Below are 25525 nucleotides of genomic sequence, written 5' to 3' on the forward strand. Positions count from 1 at the left end.
CACTGACTTTCTTGCTGCTCTCACTCTGAAGTTTGTTCCTTCTTTTGTCCTGTGTCCTTGTGTTCTGTGTTCTTGTGTCTCTAGCCTCATTTTTCCATTCTGAGTCAGAGGTCACACATCCAAATAATAACTGGGGCAGGTCTTGCGGAGAATCACTGGCAAAAGTATTCACCACATTCTGTCTTCTCTCCCTCTTCTCCGCCACACTCCTCTCCCTATTCCACAAGTATCACTTCCATGGTACGAACCCTTCAATTCCCACCTGAGTATTCAAAGGCATATTTATTCTCCAACCAAATAGGATGAGGTGGTTCAGAGTGTGGTCTGTTGTATCCAGCTTGCTGGGATTAAATCCCAGCTTCAGCCCTTACTGGGTAACCTTAGGCATGTTACTGTGCTTTGGTTTCCCCACAGATAAATGGAGATGGTAACAAACCCAATAAATTCTGAGGTTTATTAAAGACTAAAGGAATTAGTGGGTGAAAAGTGCTGAAAACAGTGCCCAGCACACATTAAGTATGATGTTAAATGTGTTTCTGTTACCACTGTCTTTGTTATTATTAGGTTTGTTATCTCTGCTACACCCTTGTGGTAAGATAAGCATAATTAGGCCATTAGAGACTGGACCACAGATCGGTTATATTGCTGGGTAATTTTCTTGGCTGGTTCAAAAAACTTAAAAAGAGAGCAAAGGATGTTATTTTTTCCCTTTTCATGCCCAAGAGATGCTTTGTTAATGCCCTGTCATCTTTGAAAGGCAAAGACTTCCACAAGATCTCTTCAGTTAAATTCCTAAAAGACTGAGTTCTTGTTTTTCTTTTAAGAGTTCATTGTGACACCTCAACTTATAAGAGAAAATGAAAATTAACGACAGTTTTGACAATAAGTTTATATTTTAAAATGTATTAGAAGTATGAATGATCCATTGGAGAGAGTATGGCTTTAGAATCAGATCATCAGTTAGAAACCCTCCGCTGGCACTCACTCTTGCTGGGATCCTGGGGGTCTGTCGCTGCAGTACTGGGCATCTGTTCAGTGGGAATTATCCTATACATGCCACAGGTCAGGAAGGATTCAACAAGATGATGAATCTGAAATGGCCAGATGGCATGCCTGGCACATTAGTGAGTGCTCAGTAAATATTGGTTGCTTTCTATTTGCTACAGAAGCTTTGGTATTTTAAAGAATCCTATTAAGAATCCTTTAGTAGATAAAGTAGATATCTCTAATTTACCTTTCATGTAAAAATTAATTTTTCAATTTGCTCAAAGTGTGCTACTTTTACATGGCATAAAAATCACTCTGGCCTTCTTAAAACAAGATAAAGCTAACGAACTGAGGTGAAGAAACAGATTTTTTTTTCCTTATGGACAGAATTTTCATTCTTTAAAGAAATTGTGACTGCCATTAAAAGTGCTTCATTTAAGACCTGTTTATAAAATGGAGACAGGAGATAGGAAATTTAAAACAACAGCAACAACAAACCTCTGTACCTCTTGCCCAGTGATACATACCTCATACACACACAACCAGCATTTTTATGAACACAGTCTTATTTCTGGAAGCAATCAGAACAGCCTTGAAAGGGATATTGGCCTAAAGTCATAGTGATGAATTGGTTTCTCCTGTTAAACCTATACTGTATGTGCCTTTTTTGATGTAAAGAATATTCGACCCAGAGGGATGGTATGGGGAGGGAGGAGGGAGGAGGGTTCAGGATGGGGAACACATGTATACCTGTGGTGGATTCATTTTGATGTTTGGCAAAACTAATACAATTATGTAAAGTTTAAAAATAAAATAAAATTAAAACCAAAAAAAAAAAAAAAAGAATATTAGTGGGGGAAAAAAAAACAGCCCCAGTAGTGAATATAGGCTCTATCTACTATGCCAGCTGAGGATACATTTTCTAAAAATACTTCTTTTCATGATCATGCAAAAACTGGCACTGAACATAATAAAGAGCTGTACATACTCATTTTTTTAACTGAGAAATCTCATACTGAATATACTTTAGTGACTTAGCAATTTTATTTTCTATTTTGAACTTTACATCATACAACCACTTGTTACAAATAGTGCTTAAAAGCTGTGGCTAAGTACAGTATTTTTCCCTGCTACTTGTTGTGGTGTATTTTTTTTTTTTCAGTTTATGGTTTAGCTGGTTGAATGTATATCATATTGGCAGGTGATAATTGAACTTCTTAAAAATAAGTGCTTTTTCCAAACTAACATAATGTAAAGCTTTATAGCTTTCAACTATCTTCATGAGAGAGCATTAACTATTCACTTCAGTTCAGTTCAGTTTAGTTGCTCAGTTGTGTCCAACTCTGCGACCCCATGAATTGCAGCACTCCAGGCTTACTTGTCCATCACCAGCTCCTGGAGCTTACTCAAACTCATGTCCATTGAGTCACTGATGCCATCCAACCATCTCATCTTCTCTTGTCCCCTTCTCCTCCTTCCTTCAATCTTTCCCAGCATTAGAGTCTTTTCCAGTGAGTCAGCGCTTTGCATCAGGTGGCCAAAGTTTTGGAGTTTCAGCTTCAGCATCAGTCCTTCCAATGAATATTCAGGACTGATCTTTAGGATGGACTGGTTGGATCTCCTTGCAGTCCAAGGGACTCTCAAAAGTCTTTTACAACACCACAGTTCAAAAGCATCAATTCTTCAGCACTCAGCTTTCTTTATAGTCCAACTCTCATATCTATACATGACTACTGGAAAAACCATGCCTTTCACTAGATGGACCTTTGTTGGCAAAGTAATGTCTCTGGTCTTTAGTATGCTATCTAAGTAGGGAAGCCCATTAACTATTCAGGCTTGCCTCTAACTTTTGTTTCAGAGTTGGGAGATTTAACCAGTTTTAAATACGCAAAATCTACTGCACCTCAGAATATAACTATGACATTATATTCAAGATTCTAACATCTGAGAAAAGATGTTAGAAGGTTAAAAGGGGCTTCCCAGGCAGCACTAGTGGTAAAGAACCCACCTGCCAATGTGGGAGATATAAGAGGCACTGGTTTGATCCCTGGGTAGGCAAAATCCCCTGGAGAAGGGCATGGCAACCCACTGTGGTGTTTGTTCTTGCCTGGAGAATCCCCGGCTACAGTCCATAGGGTCACAAAGAGTTGGATACGACTGAAGTGACTTAGCATAGCATAGAAGGTTAAAAAAAAAATTGATGTAAATGTAGCAAATAGTCTTACCAGAGTTCTCAGTAACACACGAATTTAGAATATTGTCAGATATGAAAGTATAGTAAAAACATTAAAACTCTGAAATCTCAGATTTAAAAAGTAGAAAATATCATTATTGATTTAATATGTACCCATGATTTTCTTGTATCTTACAGGAAAAAAAAGGATGCAGAAAGGCAAAGCTATTTTAAGTAAAAAGCTTTCTAATACTGAAATTTATCTTTCATTCTTTAGTGCTGAATTGTTTCTTATGGAAGAAAGATACGCTTTTTCATATAATTTTATTCCTACAGGATAAAAGGGAAATTGAAGCTTCTCTGACCCTTGGATTGACCATGCGGGGAATACAGATTTTTCAGGTTAGTTAATGGGGAATAGGTGTCAAATGGTATCTATCCACTGTGTCTTCACTCTGACAGCGTGCCTGCCTGGTCCTGTGCTATGTCCACTGGTCCTATTTCCAGCCATTGATTGGTTACTACTTCTTATTTGTCCAGCACAGATGTGGATAATGTGGGATAGACAAAGTGAAACAGTCTGATCCTTGACATCAGTAAGTCCTCTAGAACAGGAAACAGCAAACCAAAGATTGGCCCACATTTATCACTCATAGATCATTAATATCCAGACATTTTTCTCTGTGTGTCATTAATTTTTAGCATTCTTTTTTTTTTATCATCTGATGCATCTGTAACTATGGAAAGAAAAATGACTTTGTGATAAAGTATCTGACCCAGACGTTTTAATTTCCGTTACAATTTCTGATAAAACTCATCTGTTGAGTAAGCGGTTCCTGTCATCCTTCTGCAGGTGGGATGGTGTTATCATCCCGCCATCAACAGGGGAAAGAGGAGGTCTGTGAGGCCTGGGAGGGTGCCTTATCTTTGGTATAGGCAAAACACCCAGTTATGAACATCTGAGTGCCTTATCTCATCTCTCGAATGCCTGAGTCTTCTGGACTTTTTATTTAAATTTAGAGATGGGCCAGAAGGGAACAGATTACCTTGAAAGGCAACGTAGTCACTGAGGAACCCAAAGTGGCAGAGTTGTATCATTTCTCTTTTAATTACTGTCTGCATGTCTCTAAAGAGAGTTGGGGACCTCTTTCGGATTTTAATTACTGTATGTATTTTAGTTTTCTGGGAAAGAAGTTAGAGCTATTTTAGAGTATCTGTCAGTTTCCTCGGTAACTCTATGTGCATAACTTAGAGTTATAAGTAACTCATCATTCTTTCCACAGAATTTAGACGAAGAGAAACAATTACTTTATGATTTCCCTTGGACCAATGTTGGAAAGTTGGTGTTTGTGGTAAGTTTAAAATAACTGACTAAAATACTCATCTGTTTGTTTTTGTGGATTTTTGTTTTTTAAACAAAATATTGTTTCAGGCACAAAACTTGATGTTTTCTCAAAATTGAAGATGAAAATAGTTAGCTTTCTTAGATTCTTATGCATGCACTGTAATTATAATCCTTGCCACTTTTCAGTAGTGAACCTGAAATCACAGAGTCTTACAGCAAAAGAAATCACCAATTTTAATTTGTGTGTCTGGTCCCCACCACTCTACCCTAGTTGCAGAAAAAATGTGATGGGAAAAGTTCAAGATGAATTCATCAAACAGAATTATTTTTAAAAATGTACAGCAAAGGGATTAGAAAACAGAAAGCTGTAATCAGAGGGTAAATTATTCTTAGCTTGGGGGTTGGCCCGTTCTTTTGGAAGTTAACTTCTCTTGAATAGAGAATAAAGAGTGATATAAAAAGATGTTTCTATTAAAATCTGTCTGTTGAAAATCATCATTATAAGGAAAGGGCTACAACTCTTAACAGGAAAAGTACTTTTGTTTTTAGAGTATTGAGAACAATACACTTTCTTTGGTCAGAGCAAATTCTTATTTTTTCCCAGCTGTTTCACTCTTTTGCCAGCTGTATCCATTTTGGGGAAGAGTTCAAAGAATTACAGTTAATTATATGTCTTTCTAGTAGTCATTAAAATTCATAATTTTGCTTTGTTCCTAAATTACTGGAAGAAATACACAAAAAGAGGAGGAAGATAAGGATTAAGACACATGCTTCTTTCCAGCAGGAAGATGGCCTATATAAATAAAGAGCTCTATTGCCAGATCGCATTTGGGCACTGATCCCACACTGCCCTGTGAGTTAAAAGACCTGTTTCTGACTTTAATTCCTTGGGCACAGTTCAATCTGATTTCACTTTACTCATACATTAAATGGGGCCTGACCTGCCTCCTCCTCACTGGCTCTTTCTCCTTCAAGCTTTTTGTGAAAGGAGTGGAGTTATTTGTAAATGAGAAAATTATTAACCCACTTGCCCCCTTCATGTCTCCAATTAAGTAGTAATAAAATACATTTATAGAAATTGAATTTTTAAGGGTCCTGCACCAAGTGGTTCCTGAATCTAGTTGTGCATCACCTTCTTCTGAGGAGCTTGTTTAGATTTCTGGGCCTCACCCAGGAGATTTTTGATTCAGCAAGTCTGGGGCAGAGACTAGGAATCTGTTTTGGCAAACTTCCCAGATGATTCTTTTTGCAGCCGGCCCAGCCCTGCCTAGTTGTATGACTCTGGGCATATCACTTAACATTTCTGTGCCTTGGTTTCTTGCTTACAAAATGGGGAATAATGGACCACCCCCTTGGGCTTCCTTAGTGGCTTAGATGGTAAAGAATCTGCCCACAGTGCAGGAGACCTGGGTGCTATCCCTTGGTCCGGAAGATCCCCTAGAGAAGGGAATGGCTACCCACTTCACTATTCTTGTCTGGAGAATTCTGTGGACAGAGGAGCCTGGTGGGCTGCAGTCAGTGGGGTTGCAAAGAGTCGGACATGACTGAGTGACGAACACTTTCACTGGCCATAGACTTGTGAGGACTGAGTAAGTTAATACATGTTTAGTGCTCATGAAGTGTAAGTTACAAGCATTCTATCATAGCATTGAGATCTGGTGGTGGTTCCTTTTAAAATGGAAAGTCAAGAGGTAAGAAATTCCATCCATGTCTGAATTGCTTTGTGCTGACTTTCAGTGTGTAGTTAAAATACACCTCCCTCTTTGCTTTACCTGTCGTCTCCAGCTGAGAATCACTGTGTCTGGAAGACTCCTTTCTGTAGTCCTGCTATCCTATTCATTGTCAAAAAAGTTAAAGGAATTCATAATATTCTGTAACTGGAAGGAACTTTGCCACACCCTCTCCCTCAATTTCGGAGAAGGCAATGGCACCCCACTCCAGTACCCTTGCCTGGAAAATCCCATGGACAGAGGAGCCTGGTAGGCTGCAGTCCATGGGGTCGCTAAGAGTCGGACACGACTGAGCAACTTCGGGTTAATGATCCCAAACCTGGTGAATGAGATTCCTCCACTGACAGAGAGATACTTACATACCACTTGCATATCTTATTTCTCCTTCCTATCTCATCCCTCCAGCTATCCATCTGGCTTCCAAGTCCCTCTTCTATCTGACTAAAGAGTTTTTCATTTTTTTCTAACCCCCAAATAGGTATCTTGTATTGTTTACTATCGTAACTCCTTGTTTATTTCCACCCCATAATTTATCATAAGCTGTAGTTATTTTATGTGTTTATTCACCCTCTTTAGCACCAGATTGTAGCAACAGGAGGGTAGGGACTTGGTCATATATGCACTACTGTTTTCTCAGGAACTAGAAAAGTGTTTGACATCTTGTCAGCGTTCAACAAATATTTGAATGCATTACTCTTCTAGAGCTTGTGGTCTTGTTTACTGAGTTAGGGTGTTGGGATTACATTTGAGAATGCTTTCATGATGGCCTCTTCTCTATTACGTAAATAGCCTGGCCAGCCAGAGAAACCACAGATGGAACCGGAAGACCCTGGCTTGGCATTTCCCTGAATTTTTGGTAATCCTCTATCCCATGACATTTTTGAAAGGGAAGACAGTAATATACCCCTCAGGGAACTTTGGATGGAGCCTTAGGCATCTATTTCTGAGTCTGTAGTTTTCCTTACTTACTAGGAAAGAAAGTGGACCTTGACACATCAGAGACTTGTCTTCCTGACTTGTTCTTTCCCTCCACAGGGTAAGAAGTTTGAGATTCTCCCAGATGGCTTGCCTTCTGCCAGGAAGCTCATCTACTACACGGGGTGCCCCATGCGCTCCAGACATCTTCTGCAGCTCCTGAGCAACAGCCATCGCCTCTACATGAACCTGCAGCCCGTTCTGCGCCACATCCGGAAGCTGGAGGAAAATGAAGGTATCGCAAAATCTTGGCCGGGAAGCAGGTGGTACTTTTGCTACCCGTGGCCCCTTACTCGACAGCTGCCAAGAACTGGGGCTTTAGTCTCCTGAAGAGTGGGACCTGGGGACCCCCAGCCTCTCCAGGTCCCCAGCAGCGTTGCTTTTTCCATCTCAGCAGTCCTGGAAAGCCCACCCACAGGCTGGTCAGCATATCTGAGATTATCCCTGCTATTTAACTGTCCTAGCAAACAGTCTCTTTAAAGTTTCCCTGCACTCAACTTGAAAGTCCAGAAAGCCACTATGTGGAAGCACAGCTAAGGTTTATCTGCTTACCAGCTTTTATCTGCATCTCAGAGTCTTGTTTATACACTGGTCCACCTTGGGGCTGTTATGTACAGGCTCTCTGAAATTCCTTGCAGTGTGATTATTCCTTATGTTAGAGTGACAGTAAAGGTGGGCCACAGAATATCTCCAGCCTCTTGTTGACAACTAGGAAGCCCCTTGTCTGGCTCAGCAAGAAAGACCAACAAAGGAGAGAAAAGTTTACAATTGAGGATCTTGTTAGCCTGTCCTATTGGGGCACGGGGGCGGTTTGCTGAGACACAGAACAGAGCAGTGCATGTGGGGCTTCAGAGTTCTGAGCCATGAGAGGGCAAGTCTTGGTGAGGAGAGGAAGACGAGGTGGAGGCTTCTAACAGTAGACTTCAACTTCACAGTATTAACCTGATGGTTAGCTCTTTATCTCCTGTGGTTACTCTGTACAGCACACTCCAGTTTCACACCCAAAAATGCTACTTTGCATATTTGGTCTTTCAGTGTCTTCAATTTTTTTGCAAACTCATGTTATAGTAATTGTTGGTAATTTTATTAGATTTTATTTGGGGTATTTGCATAAATTAGGATTCAGATTCATATTAACTTAGGTCCATGTCGGAAACACATTTTGACCTCTCAGACGTCACGTTCCCTATAGAAACAAGACAAGTACCTGTCCTCTCTTAACAAACAAAAATCCTTATAGAGGTTTAAACACAATCTGATGGATGTTTCTCAAAAGCTGCCTCTCAATTTAAATGAGGCCCAGTTTGGAGATGCCATTGTAATTTAAGTAGCAATTAGAACATGAATCATTTTCCACTGTCTGCCACCAAACTGCATTTGTCTTTGGAGAGAATTAGTCTCACTGTCTAGTGTATTGGCTTCCCCTGCTGCCAGACTGCCAGTTCTTCCCCATGATGACTTATCAGTATAACAAGTGCATTGACGCTGACATGAAGATTAGGAATTTAAATGGGCAGAAGCACCAGGAAAGCTTGTGAGAATAGGTGACTTAGGTGCAGAGCCCATCATTTGCCAAGTTGGCTTCATTCCTGAATGGCCAACTCGCAACTTTGGGAAATTCATTTATTCCAGCAGCTCTCTGCCCACAGCATTTTAGTAAATTCTTGTTTAGGTGACTGTAATGTGAGCCCCTTGTACCCTGAAAGAATTAATGAACCTCCCCTATAGGTTCTAAAGAAAAATTACAAAGAATGTTGAGTTCTTAGGGGAGGGCTTTGTTATCACGTGCATGTGAGGGCTTATGTGAATGGGGCAGTGAGATTGACAGTGATGCAGATTGGATCTTTGATGTGGGTATGCGTAGATACATTTTGCAGATATGGCTTTTTTTTTTCTTCCCTATCTTTACTTTCTTCTGCTTAGAAATCCCTGCAGATCTGAAGAAAACCTGAAACTAAGTTCTTTTGGATTAACCTTGGCCTGAATTCAGTTATTTCACCCACACTTAAGGATTGCAACATTTTAAACAACAAAAAAAAGCTATTAACATTAGCCAAAATCACAGCGTGAAAAGAATCTGTATTTTTCTTAATTAGATTTCATCTAGTGTCACCTTGTCTGAAACACTATTTTTGCATTTTGTAGTAAAAATGATCACAAGAATCCTGTTGTTTAAAAAGAGATGGATAAAAAATGCTTTCTGTCATTAAAATCTTTTTTCAACTCAGTTTTACTCGATAGCTAGGGCTTATTCTTAGGTTTTGTGTCAAGAGGGTGCATTGACTTGCATTATGGTCCAAAACAACACGAAAAGTTTGGTGTTCTGTGGGCTTTTACAACAGATGATTGCATTGTTGACACCAGTGATTACTAGAGGGTGAGCGGCTGCATTTTGTATTTCTTAAAATAAATTTCAAAATTATTTCAACATTTTCCTCATTTTGTAACTGATCGGTGTGAAACTCCTTAAACGTTTGCAGAAGGTCTAAGAGATGAAAAGCACGATGACAGGAGCAGAAGCCGGCACGTGGAGCACCAAGGCTGTGCTGACATGTTGACACGAAGTAATTCAGGCTAGGCTCTTATTAGCTAGAAGACAGGTTGGCAAAGTACTTGTTTTCTAGTGACTATGTGTGTGAGTATAGAATAACTAGTTTACTCCAAATCTGTCAGAAATTTGGGAGTAAAAGGGCTCTTTTTAAAGATACAGAAAAGTTTTTTTTTTAATTATTAGAGCCACTGTTATCAGTTGTCTTAGGGCTTAGGACTTTTTTTTTTTTTTTTTTTACTTTTTACCCTTCCAAGGGCCATGTGCCTATTGTATTAAAACTACAACAAATAGAAAGCATATGGGAATTTTGCAAACCCCTTTTAGCTCTTCATCTTAACACCTGCTTTCTTAGAAAATAGGACTCATTAGAACCCAGCCTAGCCCTAAAAAGATGGGCTGTAGATGGATGTACTTTTGTAGCAGTGATTTGTGGTTAGGCCCTGATATCTGGTTCCCTTCTGCCTCACTGTGAGTATGGCTGCACACACCTCTTTGCTTCAGCTTGAGTCCTTAGAAGTAACATAAATAGGCTGGAGCCCAGAAGTGTACACACCATCATCTCCAAGCATCGTTGCCATTTTGCATCCTGGAGTACATATCTTCTCTTTCTGCTGATGTTCCTTTCTTCTCTGGGGAAGCCTGTGGTGATTATACTTCAGGCTGGATTCAGACATCAAGAGTACACGTATTTTTACTTAACCAAGAGACAAGACAAATCCATTAGCAGACCCTTGAGAACCCAGTCTGGTTTAGTTAACAGTTTCTGAAATAGTATCAATTCAACATTCCCCAAGTGCACTCTTCCTTTTTAACGTTGTTTTGATGTGTTATTTCTCATAAGTATTAAAAATACAAGGCTCTTTCTTTGTTTTAAATTTCTGACCTCAAGCACAAAAATAGTATGTTTGTATCAGTTGTATTGGAGAAGGCAATGGCACCCCACTCCAGTACTCTTGCCTGGAAAATCCCATGGACGGAGGAGCCTGGTGGGCTGCAGTCCATGGGGTTGCTAAGAGTGGGACACAACTAAGCGACTTCCCTTTCACTTTTCACTTTATGCATTGGAGAAGGAAATGGCAACCCACTCTAGTGTCCTTGCCTGGAGAATCCCAGGGACGGGGGAGCCTGGTGGGCTGCCATCTATGGGGTCGCACAGAGTTGGCAACGACTGAAGTGACTTAGCATAGCATAGCATATCAGTTGTATACCTGTAGCCCAGTTGTAAGTTTGTGCCTTTATGTAATAGTTAGTTTAGCATTTGATAAAAGGGACTTTCCAGTATTGTGTCTTTGTCTGCATTAAAGATCTGTACCAACTTGTTAAATAACAGTTTTATCAGTCAGAGGCTAAGTGGGTATAAATCATCAAACCAGAGTGATTACTATGTTTTCTTAATAGATCGTGAAGTCTCATTAGTTCAGCCTAAATGGAGAAAAGCAATCTTAATCTGTGAAAATCTCAGTTCTGGAATTTTTTGAAAGAAATTCTCAGAAAAATAGTTTTATTTTAAATTGTCTTCAACAGTTAGAGCTAAGTTAACAATGGACCAAACTGAACAGATGAACAAATCAAATGAAAGGCAGTTAGTATAAGTGTACTTATGAAACCATTTCTGTAGCAGAGTTTCAGAAATTATCTGTGGGGAAGAACCAGATTTTTCAAAACTTCTAATCCACCATGCACTGATACTTTTGCAAAGTTCAAAGTCTCATTAGTGGATGTCCTGGCAATATCAGATCGCTCTGAAAGTTTCTAAATGTTTATTCTCAATTCCTAAACTTATTCCATTGTGGACAAATAACAGTTTTCAGACAAGAAGTGGTCTTTTCATCCACATTGAGTAGCATTCTTCTGCAGTGTTTGAAACTTTAAAAGTCTTCAAGTAGTCAAATACCTGCCTCAGATCTATTGTACTGGGTTTTATTCATTTTGCAGTCTTCTTACATAGAGTTCCTATCAGAATTATCAGCACTTTCCAGTCACTCACTTCTGAATGTGAAATTGTACTCGTTCGTGGCCTGATGCCTGCCCTGGGCTAACCAGCCATTCCTCCTGCCTTGGTTGACTGTAATGACAAGCTGTGTTCCTCACCACACAGAGAAGAAGCAGTACCGGGAGTCTTACATCAGCGACAACCTGGACCTCGACATGGACCAGCTGGAGAAGCGGTCACGGGCCAGCGGGAGCAGCGCCGGCAGCATGAAGCACAAGCGCCTGTCCCGTCACTCGACCGCCAGCCACAGCAGCTCCCACACCTCGGGCATCGAGGCCGACACCAAGGCCCGGGATGCGGGCCCTGAGGACGCCTACCCTGGCAGTGCCATCCACCGCAAGCTGAAAACCTGCAGCTCCATGACCAGCCACGGCAGCTCCCACACCTCCGGGGTGGAGAGTGGCGGCAAGGACCGGCTGGAGGAGGATTCGCAGGATGATGGTAACCTGCCCCCCAGGCCCTCCAAGCTAACGGTGCTGACCCATCGTCAGGGCCCCTTCTGCTTTTTCTTTCCCAGTGCTTCCCCAGTGTTGGTTCCATAGGATTAATGTCGTAATAGAGAAGAGAGCAACACAGCATTGGCTGCTTCACCCTGGGTTAAGGAGATAAGATGAGATCTATAGCCTGTATCAGCATTTGGGTGCATCTTTTTTATTGTTTTTCTGTTTCAAATAATTGCTGTAGCATTCAAGTTTGGGGAAAAGATATACTGATTCCATTGAGGAAAACTGAAAAACATATGTGTGCTTACTATAGAATTCATGTGGATCTCAAATCTCATTGTTAAATGCTCCAAGAGATGGCAGATGTGGGAGACGGAGAGCTTCATGCACTATTCATTCTGTCTTTGTCAACAGTCTGCTTTGGCATGAGCCAAACGACCCATCAGCCTCCGCTGGCCCTTTGTCATCACAGCATGCTAGTACAGTTTTTCTTAAAGAGAAAGAATAATTGATAATCAGATCATGGCATTAGCAGACATGTAGATAACACAACAGTCCTGAGAAAAAGAGAAGCAGGATCTAGTCGAGAATTGTCACTGGAATTTCCTATTGTAGAGTCTCATTAGCAAATTTATTTTTACATGTAAATAATTGCATAACCTCCCTCAAGGTGTGGCTGTGAATGGTAACCATTTCCTTTGTGTCACTAAATGTCTTTCCCTTCTTCAGAAATAGAGATGTTGGTTGATGACCCCAGAGACCTGGAACAGATGAATGAAGAGTCCTTGGAAGTCAGCCCAGACATGTGCATCTATATCACAGAGGACATGCTCCTGTCACGGAAGCTGAACGGACACTCTGGTGAGCTCCCGCAGAAGGGACCTCTCCTTACCCAGGGAGTGGTCCTGGACTGGGAAGCAGGCGACCAGGAAAATAGAAGGGGTGGGTTGGGGGCTGCACATCAGTGTCACAGACTGTGGGACCGAGTGCCTTCTGTGGAGGGAAAGGAAAGGGAAGCTGGAGAAGCACTCAGCATTGGAATTAGCATCCTCTACCTCAGGCTTTGGACAAAGCTGTGTAATTGGGTTTTATCTTTCCCTCTTTGCTCTTTTAAATGATAATCAGAGAGTTATGTGATTTATCTGTTAAGAGGCTTGGAGACCCTTCAAACTGGCCTCCTCCTTTCCATAGACAAGAAAACCCATGGATTAGAGAGGACAAATGCTGGGTGGAGAAAAGCAGCAGTCAGCTCTCCAGGTTTACTTTGTTTTGGTTTCCCCCATTCTATTTTATACGGACTTCCCAGGTGGCACAGTTGGTAAAGATCTGCCTGCCAGTGCAGGAGACATAAGAGATGTGGGTCCGATCCATGGGTCAGGAAGATCCCCTGGAAGAGGAAATAACAACCTGCTCCATTACTCTTACCTGGAAAATCTCATGGACAGAGGAGCCTGGCAGGCTTCAGTCTATGGAGGTCACAGAAGAGTTGGACACAACTGAGCGTGCACACACACACACACTATATCATATAGAATGTAGGAATCTGGAGAAAAAGCGTTAAAAAAAGGTTGGCGTAAAAAAAACTCTTAAATTCTATGTTTGATGACATCTTTAAATGTATTCACTATAACCCTTTTATAGAGTTATATAATAATATATATATTTCTCTCAAATGAAAGTTGTCATCTTATAAAAAAAAAAGTAGTTTTTTTTTTAAAAAAAAAAACCTCAGACTTGTAATTGCTTTTGTCACATGTCATGAATTAGTCTCTGTTCTATAAAGAAAATGCCTTAGGAGCCAGCTGTCGAAATGACTTCAGTGCTAAGTGTCTTGCCGCTGAAAGCACTGCTTCAGTGAGAGATCCTCCTTCGACTGGAGTGACCTGGCATTGGCCTGTCATGACCCACAACCTCTGATTGTGATCCTCTGCCACGCATCAGGGGCAGGGAATTAGTGATGAAAAGGTTAACAGACACAGTCTTTGTCATTCTGGCAGCTCTCTAAAGAGTAAGAGGAACCTTTGATGACAGAATTCCACTTGCTAACCTAGCAGAACCATGGCCTTCAGAAGCTTAGCCAGAAACAGACCTGCCCATGATTGCTGAGAATCACTCTGAGCAACAAAGACCCAAGAGGCTGATTGCTCTAGTCTTGTACCAAACTTTGCCCCTTTTTGTCCATTTACTTTATTATGTTTAATTTTTTTCCTTAAAAATGTTTTAATATATATATGCATATTATAGCTGTATAGAGAGCATGTCATCACTCACTCTGTGTGTGTGTTTGTGTAAAGAAAATTGTCTAAAGTGGGCCTCTGGGAAGGAGAGATGAGGCAAGCAGACTTTTACTTTCTATTTTTTTTATTTCTGTTTGATTTTTATAAATTAATTTTGTAATTTTAAATAGAAATTAAATTTGTTTAAAATTTAAATAAGATGGCTTTTGAAAAGATTTATATATAAAAAATGTGTATTGAAATGTCAAATATAATAGCAAAAAGAAAAAAGAAACTAAAGTTTAACAATGAGTAAAGTTATGTTCTGTTCATTAAAGTGGAATATTATATAGCCATTCAATAATGAGATTTTCTTTCAGAGGGTACTTAATAATATAAGAAACATAGGTAAGAAAAACAGTATAAATTGTTTAAATAGCATGATCTCAAATTATAAAAATGTTTATACATATATGATAAAAATATTAGTAACCTTTTTGCTGGATAATGGGGTTATGGATGTTTTTATTTTCTTCCTTGCATCATCCTAGTTTGCCCAGATCTCTATAATCTGAGCCTTTAAACATTGTTTTAAATACACAGAGCTAAGATTGAGTGGTGATGGAGTGTACTGCTCTATCCTTCACTCTTGTGGAAGTTGGCAGGAGCTAGTTCAATGTTCTGATCATCAGGCTTGATGCTGAGTTTTCTAGTGCTGGTTCTGGGTTTCAGAGCAGGTGATTTACAGGCAACCAGGGCACATTTGGGCACCCCTCGTAGCTCAAACAGTAAAGAATCCACCTGTATATGCAGGAGACCTGTGTTCAATCTCTGCATTAGGAAGATCCCCTGGAGAAGGAAATGGCTACCTGTTCCAGTATTCTTGCCTGGAGAATTCCATGGACAGAGGAACCTAGCAGGCTATCGTGCATGGGGTCGCAAAGAGTCAGACACGACTGAGTGACTAACACACACACACGGGCACGTTTACAAGGAAATCCAAAAGGAAGCATACCAAGTGCCAGCCGGTGCCCTAGTCCACATCTTCTTCCTGTGAAGATTCACTCAGAAGTTTAATGCTGGGACTTCCCTGGTGGTCCAGTGGTTAAGAACCTGCCGATTGACATGAGTTATATCCCTGGTCTGGGAACTAAGAGCCCACATGCCGCAGGGCAGCTAAGCCTGTGCACCGTAGAGCCCGTTCTGTGCAACAAGAAAAACTACTGCAGTGAGAAGCCCACACACCACAACTTGACAATACCCCCTCTCTACACAACTAGAGAAACCCTGCACAAAATAGCAAAGACCCAGCACAGCCAAAAATAAGTAAATTTTTTTTTTAAGTTTAATGCTTTTTAAAAGATTATGAGCTTTCTAGAGAAAGATCTTCTGCTCAGGCAGTTGGTACCAACCCCAAAAACATGACTGTCATCTGAGAATAAACTGTCTACATATAAGCCAAGGAATGTACATATATCATTTTTTAATTGAACTAATCATCAAACACTTAATACATGCCAGACACTGAATTATCATGAGACCCTTTTAAAGAGATAGAATACAAAAAGTCATTTCTATGGATTACTAGCAGTGGCTGAATAAAAATCATATTACTTACCCAAGGTTCTTTTCTTTATCAGGTGGAAATGTACTTAAGCCATTTAGCCTTAAGGCTCTGGGGCTTGACCTTCACTTGCTCCATCTGTTTGCAAGAAACATGAGTGGTTTTCACTTACATCGCCAGTTCTTGTTGACAGTTTTACCTTCTTAAACATTTTTTCTGGATGCTTTATTCCTATGCCACAGTCCCTTAGGAAAGTTTTAGCCCTGGATTTCTGTTTCTAAAATACCATCAGGCCCCCTGAGCCCTCAGTGACAAGGGGCTCTGGTGATCTCAGAGGTCCAGAGCTGACTTCTTACTGTAGCCTCCCATTTTTGGTGTCAGGCCAGTAAAACCTGACGCAGGAGGCCTGTGCAGTGGCCCCATCTTCCCAGAGGAACCTCTGGAACGGAGTGTGTTCCATATGCAGGCCCTGGACCTTGCCCTTGGTGGGCATTTGCTCTTCAGTTGGATGGGTGCTGTGCTCAACCACATTTGTAAGAGGACACTGGCCAGGACACACAGTCCTTACTTGCCTGGACCCAGTTTCCGCCCATTTACCCACTGCTCATTTAAGCAGAACCAAACCTAGAGGCTGTGTCACTGTTCAGAGAGTTATATTCAAAGTCAGTGTTGTATGGAGAGTAGGGGAGCTTTAGCGATACAGTGAAGAAACCACTTTCACCTTCGGCCTTTGTTTTTGTTTCTAACTGCATCCTAAACAGCTTAATTAGAAGTTTGTTTTAGAGAATGCAGTTTTAACCTCCATGCCATGCTCTAACCCCTCATGGATCTCACCACTCCCTGCAACACAAGGAGTGGTTGTGATCCATGCCTGTCATCAGCCACCAAAGGGCCACAGGGAGGGAGATTAATCAGCACTGGCTAATATTTGCACTTTAGTTCTTGGTAGTAGGGTCGCTCAGCGGTAAGGAATCTGCCTACATTGCAGAAGACGCAGAAGACCCCATTCAATCCCTGTGTCGGGAAGATCCCCTGGAGAAGGGCACAGCAACCCACTCCAGTATTCTTGCCTGGAGAATCCCCATGGACAGAGGAGCCTGGCGGGCTACAGTCCATAGGGTCACAAAGAGCCAGACGTGACTGAAGTGACTGAGCACAAGCACACAGTAGTTCATGTCAGATGCGTGGCAAGAAGGATGAATAATTTGAGGTCTTCACTGGTTTTTCCTCTGTGTTTTACTTTAGGATTGATTGTGAAAGAAATCGGTTCTTCCACCTCCAGCTCCTCAGAAACGGTAGTCAAACTGCGTGGCCAGAGCACCGATTCTCTTCCACAGGTACGGGAGGAGTTGAAAAACTTAAATCAGGAGCTGAAGTTATAGACAGTTTTAAATAGGGGCTTGCATTTATAATTATGTAAATGAGCAGAAATTTAAAACCTTCAGGAAATGATTCCTAGTAGATACATACTTTCCAGTTTTAGTCTGAATTTATTTCCATTTATTTGCTAGTTCCATTTCTCTTTGGGATTTTTATTTGGATGAACTGTGTACTTTGTTTCATACTTCATATGGGTGAGAAGCCTCTGGTCTTTAGGTTTCAGGTTAACTCTGTGTGTGTGTGTGTGTGTGTGTGTGTGTGTGTGTGTGTGTTGATCTCAACAACTGGGAGAGTAATTTTCTTGTCAGGTATGTTGTGACAGAAGTGTTTCCACACTCTTAATTATTCTATTCAGTTTGAATTTTCAAACTGTGCTAAGCTAGTGTGTTTGATAACCCATAATCACTGGTTAGACGATTAAGCTATCAGAAGATACAGACAAATTAAAATACTCTGAAACTCATTGTTGCAGGATTTGGATGGAATCTACAACTGATACTCACTTCTGACTTCTGACCACTCTCTTTCTCTCTCCTTATATGCTGTCTGTCTTGGGTGCTCTGTGGGTCTCTTGTTTTCTTCACTCTATTATCTTCCCTCTTTTTTCTTTCTTTCTCTTGTATCTGACAGTCTTTGCCTTTTATATTTTTCTCTTTCTTCCCTTATTAACTTTTGTCTTTTTTTTTTCCTTCCATTTCAGTAGCCATAATATGAAAGTGACATTTTATGAACTATTCTTCTAGCACTTCCAATAAGTGGTATTTGTAGCTGTACATGTAGCATGATGATTAGGAGTACAAGCTCCAGGGTCAAACTGCCTCAGTTTGCACCCCACCCCTGCCACTCGATGTTTGCTCTTAACTGTACATGAACATTTGTGGGGTACAGCTAGGGATCAGCTTCTACACCCAGGAGATGGGGAGATGGGTGCCTGCCTTGATGCTTTGTGGCAATGACCTGATGAATTCTGTGTGAAAGTCTTGGTGGATCCTCAGAAGACACCATCAGTACGAGGATCATCATCTTTGGGGGGCTCTCAGATATGGCAATTCCAAGTAAAATGTTGTTGAGCTCAGACTCTGTTCTCTTCTGCTGGTAGCAAAAGTGATATCTTATTCTAACAAAGCTAGCCTTTGTGGTTTCAGCAGCAAAAGTAGGTTAGAGCTGTAATGGCTCGTTTCCATAAGTAACCCATTAAGGATTTTCTATTCATGTAATTATTGGAACCATTTTTTAACCTGCTTATATTTGCAGCCAGTACCACCTCTTGGGATAATGAGTTTGGAAAGTCTGTAACCTGCTGTGTGCAGCATTTGGTAGAGTACAGCCTCTTGCACTGTTTAGGAGCCACCTCTTCATCCTGGGGCTGCCTCCCAACCTTTTCTACACCAAGAACACTTCATGTTATTTTTCTACCCAAGAATTCTAGCTTTTTAAAAAAATAGTGTTTTAAATTGTGTTTCTTGCATAATAATTGGTTTGTTTTCCCATCTCGTATTAAAAGAATAACAGACCTCATCACAAGAGTGTTGCTATGCCTAATTGCCATAGCCTCATGGAAAAGCAAAGAAACAGTACCTTTACCCATGCAACCTGATTTTAGGAGAACTGCTCGGTTTCTGAGATGCTGGAGACAGTTGGATTCATGTTGCATTGACTTCTCTGAGCCTTGGGTTATTCTTCTAGGGAGTGGGTGGGGAAGGTCACTGAGTTCCTAGGGCCTAGCACATGATAATGGAGAAGGCAATGGCACTCCACCCCAGTACTCTTGCCTGGAAAATCCCATGGATGGAGGAGCCTGGTGGGCTGCAGTCCATGGGGTTGCTAAGAGTCAGACACGACTGAGCACCTTCACTTTCACGCATTGGAGAAGGAAATGGCAACCCACTCCAGTGTTCTTGCCTGGAGAATCCCAGGGACGGGGGAGCCTGGTGGGCTGCCAGTCTATGGGGTCGCACAGAGTCGGACACGACTGAAGCAGCTTAGCAGCAGCAGCACATAATAATGGCTCAGGAGATGTTAGCTACTATTATTGGTGGTGGTAGCATTTTTTCCTCACAGGGCTTCAGGGCCCAGAAACCACAGATTGGAAGCCACCCTCTAACAGCTAAGGATTCCTTAACATTTTCTGATCTGGCATCTTTTCTCTGTGCAGGACACAGAGTGATGAACTTTCACATTAGTCTATACTCTTAAAGTCGTTTCAACCTTCCCTTGTTTTGTAGACAATATGTCGAAAACCAAAGACCTCCACCGATCGACATAGCTTGAGCCTTGATGACATCAGACTTTACCAGAAGGACTTCTTGCGCATTGCAGGACTGTGTCAGGACACTGCTCAGAGTTACACCTTTGGGTGTGGCCATGAACTGGATGAGGAAGGCCTCTATTGCAGCAGCTGCTTGGCTCAGCAGTGTGTCAACATCCAAGATGCTTTTCCAGTCAAAAGAACCAGCAAATACTTCTCTCTGGATCTCACCCACGATGAAGTTCCAGAGTTTGTTGTTTAAAGGACCTCTGCGTGCAGCTGTCCAGACAGCCTGCTGCTTGCTAGAGGCTGTGAAAGCCATGGGTTCTTTCTTTACCTATTACTTGTGCCATATTTTCTTCACCCCAGACATATCTCTTTCTTTATAATAGTTGTGATGGAAATAAAAGCCGTGGGACAGTTGCACTTTAAGTATTAACACAGGAGGAAAAGGACTACAGAGAATGTACAGCAAGACAAGTGCCCGGAAGTTCACTGATCCTTTGAAAGGAAATGTGCTTTACTGGTTACCAAACCTTCAGGATATCAGACTGCGGTGTGTGTGTTCATTGTTTTGTTTTCCAGTTCAATTACGTGTAACATCACTTTTTTTTTTATCATGTGAAAGATGTTGTTGTGTTTCTTTGTTTGCTTGTATGTTTTTTTCTACCACTCCCTCATGAAATGCTGGTGGTTTGAGGGAGGAGAGAGAGAAGAAGCTCTCATCTTTTTAAGAGAGGGACAGTTGCCCAGTCATAGCCATTGCCATCCCTCTGAGGCTGTCCCAAAGTGAACAGGAATGAAGCGGTTGAATCACATGGTTCCAGCATGCCAAAGATGCGTCATCACAGAAGTGCAGCCCAAGGTCAACAAGATGTGAATCAAGCAATAACCAAAAGATGGTGCGGTGAGGCCTGTGAGTGCTTCACACTGGTCAGTGCCGTGTCCTTCTCCTGCTCTTCCAGAAAGCTCTAGGATTCAGCCGAGTCCTTTGTCCAAGTAACAGATCGGTTGTGTTCATGCCATAATGAATTTTGTGGAGTTTCCAAAACCAGTTTCTGTTAAAACTGTAGAAATGTCTTAGAATATGTTTATACCTGGTGGTTTGTTTTTTTTAATCAAGAATAAATTATGGTAATGTTGGTTTCTGCTTAACCAAAATACCCCAACTATACATATATGTTATACATATATAAATACATAAGATTGTGTGTTTATGTGTGTCTGAAGCTTACCACCTTTTCATCTATGAAAGATAGACAGCTCCCATGTCTATCTTACATACATGGTCTTTCTTGTTTGGTGCAGAGGATAATGATGTTTGGTGTCACTGAATGAATGATGCCTACAGACAATCAGTTGATAGATACACAGTCAAGAATGACTGTTTTCTCATGTGTCTTTTGCCATAGTTCTCAACCCTCGTTGCATCATGGAATTATCTGGGGATCTTTGAAAAAACTAACAATGTCTGGGTACCACCTCAGATGAATTAAATCAGTGTCTTGTGGTGAGACCCAGGTGAAAATTGCCTTTTCTTTTGAAGTTTCCAGATGGAGCTAGATGTAACAGGATTGAAAACCACCAATCCCGAGGATGTCTTTTTCATTAACTTTGACGTATATAGAAAGTGTTAGTGTTTGAGAAAAGGCCATTTTTAGGACAGTTACTGCCACTGCTGTTAGGATATATAATAAAATCAAGTCAGGAGAGTGAACTTACTCACCTTCAGATGTACAGTAACAGTGTTGCTCGCACTTCAGGAAAGTACTTTAGCACAATGTCTTTCTACAAGATGTTTTTAATGATTTCATATATTTACAACATTTGTTTACCATATTTTGATATACCATTTTTTCTATCTACCAAGTTTTATTAAAAAAACTATATTATTTTCTAAAGAAACAGTCATATTTTTATACAAAATTACGTTTTCAGGTAACAGAGAAATAGTCTTAGGGTACAGCAGAACCTACAGTGTTCCCCGTGGATGGGGGTCAGTATTATAAACATGTGGCGAGTGAGAACAAGCGCTACCTGTGTTGCCCCTCACATTCCGCCCCCGCCGTGGATATGAAAGAGCAGTGGGTACACACAGGCCGGTCAACTTGGTTTAACTTGACACTTTAAAAGGAAAAAAATGCTAGAGTGCTATAGTCAGGAAATTATTTTGCTTTTATCAAATGTTTGAAAGAACCAAAGTTTCAGATATCAGAATGTATTAAAGTATCTCAATCTTTGTATATAAAAGGATGAAAGTATGAAAGGATCATCTAATGACTGTTACTTATAAGTCATTAAATAATCCACCATTTCTTATAGATGCTTAAGAGACAAATTCTGATGAAGTTTGACCCTAAAAAGCCCAGATCATAAATGTGGTGTATTTCCTTTAGCTCTTAGTGTTTCTTGTTTAAACATCAAAAAATATATATTTAATTAAGTACATAATGCTTTATACTTTTATTTTCTCTCTACTTCAAACAGAATCAGGTCTTTAGGGTTTTGCCAGCATCGTTAGTGGTTTTGCACACCCTCTTTCTAATTGGATTTATGAATAGTCTTGTGGGTTTTCAAAAATGAGACATGCTAAGGACATATTTTTGCTTTTTGATCCACTGCGGCAGAATTATATATATGTATATGAAAATCCCTTTTGAATATCTACATTTTTGTATTTGGAAATTGTTTTAAAAAATAAAGGAAAAGTATAAACCTGATATTTATTCTGCATTTGTTAATATCCATTGCTAGTCAGTATACCAGTTTGGTATATATTGCCTCTACATGTCTGCATTTGTATTTGCAACAATGAACTTTATATCTGCATAAATTGTAAATAATCCTTTCTGTGAAAGGATCATCATGTTAAGATGATACCAAAAGTGTGTTTAAAAAACTGCATTATTTTGTAATTATTCTTATAAGGATTTCATGGTAAGATTAGCAGTCAATAAAGTTACTTTTTATTTGTCTTTGAAGTGCCTTTTTAAAAATTATTATTAGAGTTCTCCATGATGCAAGAGTGACTGTTCTCTTTATGTTCTTCTTTCCTATAATAGAGCACATTTAAGGACAACCTGATAGAATTCTGAGCAAAGTAGCCCTTGTGTTGATGCTAATAGCTGATGCCAAGCCCTGCCGCGTGCCAGAGCCTGCTCCACGTGTGTCAGAAGCTCGTGTGTTAACTATTGAATCCTCGTATTCCCATAAGGCAGGTACTGTTAATCTTTTCAAGTTAGAGATGAAGGAAACAAGGCTCCGAGAGGCTCAAGGGTGTGGCAGTCAGCCACTATTCAGTCCCAAAGTGTGGAGCATAAAGGTCTCTACTTCTTTATTTTCATTTTTTTAAAGTAACTACTTTAACTTTTGCCCATTCAACAGTCATTACTGGAGTGTTCTAGTTTCAGAAAAATGAGTGGTTGCATTTAAAAGCATGCATTCACGGATCGAATGAATGTGAGGGTAGCATTGCATAAAGCATAGAGCCCAAAGCTTAAGAGTCAATAGACAGGATTCTGTAAAGCCTGGCTCACCTCCTAAAGGAGAATCCAGTGTCTTGTCTTTGCTCCAGCTTTCTTGGCTATAAAACAGGAATAATTCAAAGGACTGTTGCGGATTAAATACAGTAATAGGTATAATATGCCCCTGGTGACTAGGGTGGGAGAGAGCAGGGGTCTCAAATCTTCTAACAAACATTTAATTTCTGTAGAATTGAGCCATTTGATCATTTTGAAGCAATCAGTACAAAAACAAACTTTCCAGTGGGGTGTCATTCATGAACTTTGCGCATAGCTGGTAAATTATAAGTTGGAGGCAAGGGGAGAAAATATATGGGCGCTGTCTGAGTGTCTGATATTACACACATATCTAATCCTCACAACCCTTCAAGGTGTTGTCACCCACATTTTGCAGCTAGGAAATGGTTCAATTTGCCCAAGATCCTGAAGGTAGTAAGTGATAGAGCAAAGTTTTCAACCTAAATTTGTCTCCAAAAGCTTTGCCTTTTTTTTTTTTTTTTTATTGCATACACCATGTTACCCACTTACAGAAAACTCAGAATCTAATAGGAAGGACAAAATTACAATTTTGATAATGTGATAAATGGAATTTGTTCACAAACTTTTTTTTTTTTTGAGCACCCCCTATCTGCCAAATATACATAGGGCTTAATCAGACATTGCTTGGCACAGACAGTGAAGACCTCGGAGATGGGAGTGGGAGGTGGGAAGAGCAGAGAAGATTTATTCAGAAGAGCCTTGAATGGAGACTTCTGGCAGAATGGGTGAGGTGCAAGCTGTCCAGGCAAGGGCTTAGAAGCTGGAGATAGCAATGCTCATTCAGGGACCTGCGAGGAACCCTATAACTCAAGTAATGACCTCTCAGCCTACTTTTGAGAGGCTTTGAATGCCCAGATGAAGATACTTAAGTGTTTGCACAGCAGGGAGCCACTGGAGGGGGTCATAAGAAGAAAGAGACAAATGTCTGGAGTTTGAGAGAAATAATGGAAACACTGCAGGTAGAAGTGGAGACTAGGGAGAAGATGAGGGTTTGAATTAAGAATGTGGCAGCAGTCAGGAAAAAGAAAAGATTCAAAAGCTGCGTAGGAAGCAGAATAGCAGAATTTTCTCTCTCTGTGTGTCCCTCTCTCACACACACACAGACTTGTCACCTCCAAAGCTAAAAACTGGAGAAAGAGGCAATTTTGCCATACTTGGCAATAATCTTGAGAGGACTGTAGAGTTAATTACTGCTTTATATGATGAACTAAAATCTACTCTGCAGGAATACTTTGAAAATTGGCACAATGGCTTCAACTACTCTAGTCTCCAGCAGTGGTTCTCAGCCTTGATTGCACATTAGAATGACCTGGAGAACAATGCCTGGGGCCCAGACCAGAGCTGCTGATTGATTTGGTCTGGGGTGGGCACGGTGCTGCTAAAAGTTCCGCAAGTGATGCTAATGTGCATCAGGGTTGCAGCCCCGTGGTCTATAGATAAGCCCAAGCAATATGGACCAACCAGTTATCTGCTCCTGAACTGTGATCCCCACTTGGAATGGGTTAGGTTTCCAGTGTGTCCAGGTGTGTTGCATTTTGTGAGAGCGACATTGATTTCTTTTTGCCAACATACCTGTCAAGGAGTGAACCTGTGTTAAGTGAAGTACTGAACCCGTTTCAGAAAGTCTGAATGCACCCACATTCTAGAGCCCTGGGTGTTATATATGTATGACTGTCTGTCTAAGTATGAGGGTGGAGTTATATGAATACCAGGAAAGTATCGTAAAATCTCCTCCATGTCAGTGTTTTATTTGCCTCACTATTTCTGATGCTTTGTACAAGTCGATCCCCACACAGAGGTGTAATGAAAATAGTAAGCTAAATTCCACTCAACGCTTTGATTCTTACATCATATATTTTGACTTAATGGAGCAGCTTGTGCTCTGAAACATCCTGCTTAGATGCTATGAGCCAATGTAGGTGATGGAGTTATATATGCTCAAGAGATTAATCAAAAGTCTATAAACATGGCACAGCTATAATGAACCAACTCATTTAGGATGGGTGTTTACCCATCTGGTATCAACTGTAGTCAGTTAAGGTCTCTTCAATTTATTACTGTCATTATGGCAAGAGGTGGATTTCATAGGAGGAGGTAGTTCCTAGCTTAGGAATGAATTACATTCCAAGTTTGCTCCTAAATTTGTTGTTTGATATTTAGAATAAACATCCCCAACTTCCATAATTAGCCCACAAATGCCTGTTTATCCTAGAAATATTATGAGATGATTTATTTTCTGTGCATAAGGAACCATCTATCAAAGGAGAGGCCCAATGTATAAATAAGGCAGTTGGAGTGACCCCACAACCAGTAGACCAAAAGTTCAGTCCTTAGGTTCTTCTCAGAGTACATTCATGCCC

At 40.6% G+C, this 25525-nt stretch overlaps 1 protein-coding gene across 5 annotated transcripts in view; it reads left to right on the plus strand.

Moving 5' to 3' along the window:
- FRMD6 (FERM domain containing 6) overlaps positions 1–22586 on the plus strand; it is a 107771-nt gene extending 85185 nt beyond the window's left edge. For all 5 annotated transcript variants that reach the window (XM_027553744.1, XM_027553747.1, XM_027553745.1 and 2 more), the window contains 7 exons: positions 3497–3562; positions 4444–4512; positions 7271–7445; positions 11860–12195; positions 12927–13058; positions 17223–17314; positions 19583–22586. In XM_027553744.1, the coding sequence (XP_027409545.1) occupies positions 3497–3562; positions 4444–4512; positions 7271–7445; positions 11860–12195; positions 12927–13058; positions 17223–17314; positions 19583–19867 (1155 nt within the window). In that variant the 3' untranslated portion in view covers positions 19868–22586. The remainder of the gene's footprint in view (positions 1–3496; positions 3563–4443; positions 4513–7270; positions 7446–11859; positions 12196–12926; positions 13059–17222; positions 17315–19582) is intronic.
- The last annotated feature ends 2939 nt before the right edge of the window (positions 22587–25525 follow it).

This window comes from Bos indicus x Bos taurus, chromosome 10 (genome assembly GCF_003369695.1).
Source record: "Bos indicus x Bos taurus breed Angus x Brahman F1 hybrid chromosome 10, Bos_hybrid_MaternalHap_v2.0, whole genome shotgun sequence".
NCBI lineage: Eukaryota > Metazoa > Chordata > Mammalia > Artiodactyla > Bovidae > Bos > Bos indicus x Bos taurus.